The sequence below is a fragment of the Trachemys scripta genome, chromosome 4, assembly GCF_013100865.1.
Source record: "Trachemys scripta elegans isolate TJP31775 chromosome 4, CAS_Tse_1.0, whole genome shotgun sequence".
Lineage (NCBI taxonomy): Eukaryota > Metazoa > Chordata > Testudines > Emydidae > Trachemys > Trachemys scripta.
Window position 1 is genome coordinate 79,376,378 of NC_048301.1, and position 9,730 is coordinate 79,386,107.

Consider the following 9,730-nt stretch of genomic DNA (forward strand, 5'->3'; position numbering starts at 1 on the left):
CGGTTCGCCATCCCGGGCCAATGGGGGCGGTGAGAAGCCGCGGCCAGCACATCGCTCGCCTGTGCCGCTTCTCGCCGCCCCCATTGGCCTGGGATGGCGAACCGCGGCCAGTGGGGGCCGCGATCGGCCGAACCTGCCGCGTCAGCAGGTAAATAAAACTGGCCCGGCCCGCCAGGGTGCTTACCCTGGCGAGCCGCTTGCCGAATGTTGCTGACCCCTGGTTTAATACTTAGTTGGATAACATGACCCTGAATCCTTAAAAGGAAGCTGGAGTTGTCTGTATTTGGAGAGTGCGGGTTGGAGTACAGTGGCTTGTGAGCAGCACGTATCAAGGTCATTGTCATTCCTTACATAAAATGAAATTCTATGACCATGACTTTGCAATTGGCTCCATGAGGGCCTGCCAGCGTGCATCTGATTGCTGGAGCTGGGCCTATGCGTGTACACTGCCCTGCACTGCATCTGGCTACTGAAGTTATTGAGTCATTCCCTGTGCAGTATGTAGTGCCCTTCATCACTTCAGCTTCTTTTCCATTATCTGTTCCTTTCCTGCAGCTGATCTCCTCTTTGCACAACCTCACCAGGCACATTGTGTATCGGGGCCTGTCATCTGCGGAAGAAATTCTCTCTCTTTTCCCAGAGAATTTCCACCAAAGTCTAAAAAACCTCCTGACCAAGATAATTTTGGAAAATGTGTAAGTGCTTGCCATTTGATTTTCATTTGGATGTAAAGCAAGAGGGTGTTAGACATTCCAAGTATTCACATGGCTGGCAGTCTGGAACACCTCAGCATTGTAAGGGTTAGTGATGTGAGCCTTTGCCACAGTCATTGAGCACTATGGAGCTGGGGAGGGATGTAATGTAATAGGGTACTTTCTGCAATAGAATGGTAGATTATACCCTGGAATTCATGCTAAGGTTTTCCCCAGGAGTTTAGGAAGGGGTAAGGCAGTGTTTCTCAGCAACTGGTACCTGAGATCTCCCTGACACAATTTAGGAAGGCAGCAAGCCTGTCCCTGGTATTCAGAAGATTGAGAAACATGGCAATAAGGGACAAGCCGTCCCTCTGTCGATGGTACTTATCTAGCCTCCATTACCATGGTATCTGAGTACCTCAATCTTTAATGTATTTATCCTCACAACACCCCTGAGAGCAGGTACTACTTTCCCTTCCTGGGACTGAGACAGAGACCCACACCCAAAAAGGTACTTAGGTGCCTAAACCCTGGTTTCAGGCTTCACTGCGATCCACAAAACTCCCACCAAATCACGTAAGCACCTAAACTCACTTGGGTGTAAACTCACCCTACATTTTCAGGATAACAGTTTACTCAGGGCTTGAGTTTGTGCCTCTGAGCACATGCACTGCTTCTTCCTTCTAGGCATCCAGATGCCCATATCCCATCTAAGCACTAGAGAAATCCGTGCACTCTAACCACTGAGCTACGGATTTTCTCAAGCTCGTAGTCATTGGGTTGGTGAGAGAGAGTGAGTGCATGTGTAGTTCTGGGTCGGAGACTCAGGTTCTAGTTCCCCCTGCTCCAATCACTCTTATTTATACACAATGGAACAGCTTCAACAGGAGAGCCTGAGGGAGCCCTGTGTTAGAATATCCCAAAGCTCAGTGGTTAAAGCATTCTCCTGAGAGGTGGGAGACCTCTGTTAAAATCCTTTGTGTCCTTCAGGCAGGGGGTGGTATTGAACCTGGGTCTCCCACATACCCTAGGTGAGTGCTCTCATCAGAGTTAAGTTATAAGGTGGGTAATACCACCTTTCCTTCCTCTTGCAGCTGTTTTGTGTGGACAGAGGCAAGCACCTAACTCATTTTCACAAGAAATGACTTAGGCACTTAAGTCATATGACTCCAGCAGTTCCTGGTTGCAGATCACTAGCAAAGATAGGTGCCTCCCTGCACCTCATATATAGTGCCTATCTCTGTGAGAGGAGTGGGGCTTAGGCGGCTCCCCACGTAATGCACTGGGTTTTGTGGATCTAGTTCTAAGGCATCTATCTTTTCCCCCATTCATTGTATGGGCCCCTAGGGAGCCTAGGCACCTAACTCAGACTTTGCAGATTGCAGTGTTGTTCCTGTGATTTTTCTAGGCACCTAAAAGGTATTGCAACACCTAAGTCCCTTTGTGATCCGGGCCTAAGTGACTAGCCCAAGGAAGTGTGTGGTAGAGCAGGGAATTGAACCTCTGTCACTTAAATCCCAGACTAGTGCCTTCACCAATGACCCATCCTTACCACCTATCAGACTGTCTCACAGTTAAGGGAGAAAATGTAAAGATTAAAGCTATGCTGTGGAGTCTGAAGCTAAATATACAGGTCATCAGTAAATTGCACCAAGTTTCTGATGGCAAAGCAATTTTGTCTTGAATACCCCGGGCCAACCTTCCCCTTTGTTCTAGTTTCATCACCCCATCAACTCTTTATTGTTGCCACAATAAAGTTGCCACCTGCTATAGGTAGTCTCATATCTCCACCCACTTTTTCTGACTGATCCTTCAGAAAGGAGCCACCCTGCTCACCATCCCTGCTCTGCACTGCTGCTGTAATCTCTTTTAAAGCCCTGATCATATTTTTTCTCTCTCTCTTCCCTTTCGCAGCTCCGTCTGGAGGAGTGAAGCACAATCAAGTCAGAGTAAGTAGCAGGTTGCATTTTAAGGCTATTAATATTTCCAAGAGGATTAGTGATACCTGGAAATGTAAAACTGTGAGGTATACTACAATAGTGTTTGCCAAACTTCTTTGAAAACTGAGCCCCCCTTCAGAAAGCGAAAGCAATGTTGCCCCCACTCTGCAACCTTCCCATGGATTGTCAAGGGCTTGTATTGTAGCATATACATCTTCAGTGCCATCCCAAACTGTCCTTGCTCTCCGAACCCCCCACCCTCATATGTTATAGAAAACACTAGCATAGATCTTTATAATACAAATCCTCTGCTTTCTCACATGATTTGGTGTTTAGTGAACAGTTAACAGTGCTAATATTTAAAGCATCATCACTGGCATCTGAATTAGCCCACTTTTAAGTGTCTGGACAGTTCACCCCTCAGAGACATTTTTTCAGGCTCTCTGCAAACTCAAGCAGATTTCTCTGCATTGATTACACTTGCTACACTGTTTTTTTAAAGCTTTTCTTTGAAACCCTAATTATTAAAGAGTTTTCTTTCACAAGAAAGCTGACACTTTAGAGAGAGTATGGGCCCTCCTTGCCCCTCCCAATGGGGTAGGGGCGGGGGGCAGCACACCAAACACTCTGGGAAAACACTGCAGTAAGATAATCATTAGGGAAGGGGTTTTCAAACATCTTGATAAAGTACAAATCGTGGAGAGAGGTTGTTCCACAGTTGCATAGCATCACTGGCAATTACAGCAATTGCTTACACTAAATATTGTCCTGACCATACTTTTCCACATATTTTCACATTGCAATGTGATCTAGGAAATGAGATGAGCCAGTGCCATGTGTCCAGCCAGCTCTCCATGGCCGATCAGCAATGGCTCTGCCGACTGCTGGTGGCCCTCGGACCATGTTCAGGAACCCCTGCTTTAGGGCTTCTGGCCCTTATTTTAACCCAGTACTAACTGCTGAACATGGTGGAATATCCTATTGGAAAGGGAGATTATTTTCTGGGAAATGTTGGATTATGCTATTGCTATTTATAAGGCATCTGCTGCACATTGTAGAGGGGCAGATACGATGATTGAAACAACAAACATTATGAATGGTCAATTGACATGCTCATAAAGATTAGGACAGTTTCCTGGACCTCCAAAGCTACCGGCAATGACTCCCTTGCCAATTAAAAGACAAGACTAAACAGATGCATCTTACGTTGTGTTGTGAATGCTTCCAAATACTGGACTTTAACTGGGAGTGGCTTCCAAAGGCAAGGGCTTGCCAACCAAGGCTGCCTTGCCCCCTGGGGTTCAGCTCTAGGGACAGATGGCAAGAGCAGGGTCCAAAATCAGTGCTTGAACTTGGCTCGCCCATTGCAGGTGAGTCCCCTGACCAATTGGCTGTTTTGGGGTCTCTCTCTGCTTTTTCTTGAAAGGTCTTGGTTTCCTCCATGTGGTGAATGGGAAATGATTTTTTTTTTTTAATTTATATTTTTGCGGAATGGGAAAACAGTTTCCTGCCCAGCTCTGCTTTGGAATACAGCTTGTAGTTATTTTCCAAGGCTGTTCACGTATCGGTAGCTTTTCCAGTTTGGACACAAGGTGAGTCATGTGATCACCCTGCTGCCTTGGCAGACTTGCTGTAGTATTGATGCTTTTAAGCTTGCACAGCCTCTGACCTCTTAATAACCTTGAAAGACACAGCTAGGCTGTGGGCACGCCGTCAGATGAGACAATGTAACCCTTTGCTCTCCTAGGTGGAATACAGATATGCAAATAATTCAACTGTCAGCCAAGTTCAAAGAGCCTCATTCTCTTGAAGGGTTTATAGTGTTTCAGGCCTCTTAAGCACCTCCATCAGTATTGCATTGAATTGCAGTTGAATTCATTAGATCTAGTCCAATAGAAATAAGGTCAGGCTGAGATCCATTAGTCATCCATCAAGTAGAAGTGTCTCAGTGCTTTTAATGAATTGGCCAGGCACACAGAGGTGGGTGTTCCCCTGTACACACACTGGAGTTCCTTTGCTAGCAGGCATGGGAGTGGAAATCATGCACTTTACATTGCTTAGTTTTCAGATCATTCCTACATGATTTATCTTGGGCTGCAGCATGGAGTGAGACACACTGTAGGGCTCAAATCAGGGCACGCTCAAATGCTGGTTGTATGCTGCAGGCAGCAAGCCAGTTCAATAAGGCAAGAGGGATGCTGGGATGCCTTTGGAGAGGGGAGTCAGTGCCCCTTATTGCTCCCTTCCCCCAATTGTTTGACACTCTTTCTAGGGGTGTTTTGCATGCTACCACCCTTGCGTACGGTGCTGGGAGAACCTGGTGTGCTGTTTCATTGCCATGGGAGGGGGTGTCCAGCTGCCTGCAGAGCAGAGGGCTGATTGAGAACCAGGAGGCTTGAAATTATAAGCCTTTGGTTTGTTTCAGTGCAATTTGCCAGCATGGAAATGTGGATCTGGAACAGTTCACTGGCTCCCATAGCAAAGGCAGGATTACTGCATGTGGACAACCCCAAGTATTAATTTAACTAACATGTAACTTTCAATTCTGCAGTCTCCCTGCCTCGGCTGGTTGATATGGACTGGAGAGTGGACATCAAGACATCCTCGGACAGCATCGGCAGAATGGCAGTCCCCACCTGCCTGCTACAGTTGAAGGTAATGCTAAAATGGAGTCTAACCTTCCCTGGGTTATAGTGTCTAGGTGACTGACTCTCTTGCACCTGAACTCTCTGTGGCAGCACAGAGGAGTTCAGTGACAAGCTATTCATGCTGCTAGAGGGGCACAAACAGAAATAATGCAAGAGAGCAGTATACTTGGAGCCCCCATGTATGAGGTTTAGAGGTGAAACCGTGACAGACTCTTCGCAGTATGCGAGAGGGATCTGCTGTTACGAGGAGCCAGCTTGCTGGGCCCTACGACAACTTGAGTTCTCTGAAATATGGGGACAGCATTAGCCTAGCAAACCATAAGGTGCCATCTGGCCCTTCCTCCAAGACAGTTATTCACTCTTCAGCCCACCCCCTCTTTAGTAGATTATTCTGGAGGTAGTGTTTGGCTCGCAGTAGACTTTGAAGAGACCTCACTCAGCTGTTGATCAGCTGAGATGGGGTGGAAATAGCTAGCCTTACAAGTTTAAATCCCAGGAGGGTCTATTCAGCCCTTCATTCTTCAAGAGCCATTGAAGTGAGTTAGGATGGGTGGCCTCTTCTGGAGGAGATATTAGGCAGGGAGAGAAAAATCTGCTAGCTGTGTACTCTGTATTGACTCTAAAGAGCCCATTGATATTTCTAGTAAGAGTAGCAGATAGACACTTCTCATACTAGATGGGGTTTTGCCCGGGTATCCTTAGTCAGAACTTCCCCATTACTCATTGTTGTGCCAGATAGTTGCTTGCCTTCTCCAACAGAGGAAGCTGCATTTCATTGGTAATGTACACAGTTTGGGGAGCACACTGTGGTCCTTCAGGAGGGAAGATTGTGATGTAGGTCAGCGATTTTTAGTCCATCTCCAATCAATTCTGATTTTGAATGGAGGCATTGAGGGGGAGGGGGTTTGTATATGTGGAGGTTCATGTGAGTTCAAACCACATTTCTACTTCAGATTCAGGAAGATGCTGCATTGTGTGGGGATAACCCTGTGATCTCTGCAGTGACTGTGGAGCTGAATAAAGAAACCCTAGACACTATGTTAGATGGTCTGGGAAGGATCCGAGACCAACTCTCTGCAGTAGCAAACAAATGAATGCCTGGAATGTGAATTTCACCTGCCATTTGTACCTGGAAAGGAACTCTCCTGTATTACAAATAGAGCTCTGATATCTTACAGACTGGTATCTCTCTCTCTCTCTACCAAACAATATTTAAAAATGGTTTGATTTTTTTTGTTGGGGTGGGGGAGGTGATAACACGGCTTTCCAAAAGCAAACGCTTCAGTGTGCACTTGCTCTGGTGCCAAAAGCATTTTACTAATGTTGTTGAACAAAAACTGGTCTCCCATTCAGAGAAGGATTTAAAGGCTCAGAGCCTGGCTTAATCGCAAGGGTTGTAATGGGAAATAGCAGCAGCCAATGGAGCAAACGCTGTTTCCCTGCCCTGAGATTAGGGACGAAAAGATTGAGGATAGCTGATGGGCTGGCTTCCAGCGTTACCAGACAACAAGAGTGCTTCTCTCTTGAAGGTGTGTGTACTGAGGTGCATGCTGTATGTCTCTCTCTCTCTCTCTCCCCCTCTCAATGAGGCACAGCTAGGCTACAGATCATTATTATAGGATAATGTTTTGAAATAGGGCAATTATGTTGCGGTGCATTCCCTTCTGATCGACTCCATATTACTATTTGCAAAATGACTAGTCTGAGCACCTCACTGTAACTGGGTTGGAACATCTTTAGTAGCAAGTAATTTTCTCCTTCGGGCTGAAAAGAAAGGCGGGTGGGGTTTGCTCTCTCATGTTGGGTTTAATAGACTTAGGCTTTGTCTTCCCTGCAGAACAAAAAAAGGTGCGAAGAGAGATTTAGATGGTAAAGAATCAGTAGCAACTGTGTGTACCACAGCTGGTACCTGTACCCCCAAAAGGCCAAGTTACATCTTCATGTAAAATAAATCTTTTTAATAAAAGAAAAAATAAACCCGGTACTTGATTGACTTCAGGTTTATTCTGAATACATTCGTTTCTTTCCAGACACGTTCCCCCTGTCTTGCTGTGACACCTGCTCTCTGTATTGGTTGGGTGGCAGGTTCAGGATTGTTCCCCTCTTCGGCTCTTACTCAGACAGAGCTGATCCTTTAGCTGTCTCTTTCCTCCTTTTGGAGTGACGTTCCAGATCAAATGAGTCTCATCTTTCCTGCCCTCTCCCATCTCATGGATGTTATTAGAGATGGGCCTGAGGCAAAATCTCATTCAAACTTCCTCACGCAGTTTTGTGGGGAAAGAGAACAGTTGAGACCCAAGATCTAGATCCACGCTTCATGTAGGCGCCTCGTTCTATGATGTGCCCAATAGAAACCCTGGATCTGAACACCACTGAACTCTACAGCTCAGGCCTGTCTTTCGTTGATGACAGTTTGCACTTCCTTAGCAAGTAGAAAAGGGTCTCAATCCTTAGAAGCACTAATTAATTCAGGGAAATAATATACAGGTGGCTTAACTAAGGCATAGAATAGTAAAGTGGTTTGCCTAAGGTCTTAATGAATCATTGGCAGCGCAGGAACTAGAACCCGCAAGTCCTGGCTCAGAAGCCTCTTTTCCAACCCCTTGATCACACTGCCTTTAGTGGTATAAGCTCCCTCAGAATAGATTTTTGGGTTCCTGATGAGGACACTTAAACATGTTATTTCATGTTACTGAATTAGTGTGGGGCCTTTATTATAAGAGGGAGACTCACTGATTTTTCAGTCCTCTCGTTTGAGGACAATAGCTCCTTCAGAAGAGAACTCATTCAAATGAAAGCACCCTCACTTCCAAGAGAGCCAGATTGTGCTCTGCATGGTGACTGGTTCTGAACACTACGCCAGCGACTGACTGTTCAGCCTCCAGCTCGTCTACAAGTGACACTGCCTTCAACCGCAGCACCTTTGCTGGCATTAGAAACTTTAATTACATGGTATAGTAATTACACTAACCTCTGCACATTTTTCTTCTTTCTGGGCAGCTTTTGCGTAGGTGGTTGGCTGATTTCTTTTTATATAGAAGGTTAATACTAGCACCACTTGGGCCTTGCTTATTGAATAGCTGTCACATCCTAGATGTAACTTGATTAAGGTTATATAATTTAACCTTCTATAGGTTTTCTGCTTTCCAATAAGCACATCAGAGATGTCACCGTGCTAGCAAGCTCAGTACAAGTACAGGCAATTTTTTCACTTGACCAGAGCTCGGAGAGTCCCCTTAATGCTGTATCCTAAAATGTTCTACAGCGTTATCTACTAGCACTAATATGGTGATGATAGCACTGATTCAAGTATTGCCAATCACTTTACATATACTAAAGAATTAAGCCTCACAAACACATCTCAGAGGCAGATGCATTGGGAATTATTGTCCCAGTTATACTATGAGTAAATTAAGCACAGTTGCCAACTTTCATGTGGTAAATAAGCACCCCGACTTTCACAAAAAGCCAAAAAGCAAGCTAATCCCATTTCAAAACAAGGCCAAAACAAGTCAATCCCTAAGAACCCCAACACTCTATGGGACTAGATCCCCCCAGTGGGCAGTCTGGGACTGTGGTGGGCCTGCTGTGCACCCCTGACTCTCTCCCCTTGCCCTCCTGTCCCTGCTTGCCAGGAGCTGATCAAAAAAAAGAAGCAACAAGCTGCAACAAGTTACAAGCCAATCAAGCAACAAGCCAAAAACTAACCAGCAAGCAACTCACAAGCCAATTAAGCCAAAAACAAGCCCAATTTCTGCATTTTTTTCACGGGTTTGCCATGTCTGAAATTGAGCCATAAGGAATGTTGCCCAAGGCCACACAAGGAGTCAATGAGAGAGCTGGTAATGAAGCCCAGCATGTCTGAGGGCCCATGCACTACGCATTAGACCATACTTCCTCCCCAACAGCAGAGAGATATTAAAAACTAGAGACAAGGAACTGAGATTTTTCCAATATGATTTGAAAGACAATGGGTGGTGCTGGATGCTCGGCCCTTGAACATCGGGGCACTTATTTAAGTGCTGACTTGGGAGCCTAACTGTCTGCATCCATTTTTTAAAATCATGGCTTGAATATTTATCAATAAATAATACACTAGTAAAATGAATTAGTCCATTCATAAATAATCACTATGCCGGCTGAGCAACTGTGGATTTCCTGATTTTCCGTGTGTTCTAAAGAGGTGCACCCGTGCACTTGCTAGTTACCACTTCTAGTCATTGCCACTTTAAATGTAGGGGAAGCCTGCTTTGTTCTGTGGTTACAGCAGCATCTCCTCGTAACTCTTCATTTCGTGGGCTGACAAAGTACACATATATCCACTGACATTTCTGAAGCTGCTGCTGAAATACATTAATGATGCACCTGTGCATAATAAGAATACTGAGTTTTACACCCATTGATATATTGTGCCCAGGAGATATCTAGGTAAGGATGCTAACCAACA

General features: G+C 45.4%; 1 protein-coding gene across 1 annotated transcript; it reads left to right on the forward strand.

The window, feature by feature from the left end:
• Window positions 1–563: 563 nt before the first annotated feature.
• Window positions 564–6,458, forward strand: COMMD9 (COMM domain containing 9; the record flags this gene model as incomplete). Its single annotated transcript, XM_034769672.1, is given in 4 exon segments — window positions 564–695; window positions 2,610–2,644; window positions 5,187–5,290; window positions 6,237–6,458. Coding segments are annotated over 4 exon segments (412 nt in total), but the record flags the coding sequence as incomplete, so codon positions are not given.
• Window positions 6,459–9,730: the final 3,272 nt, after the last annotated feature.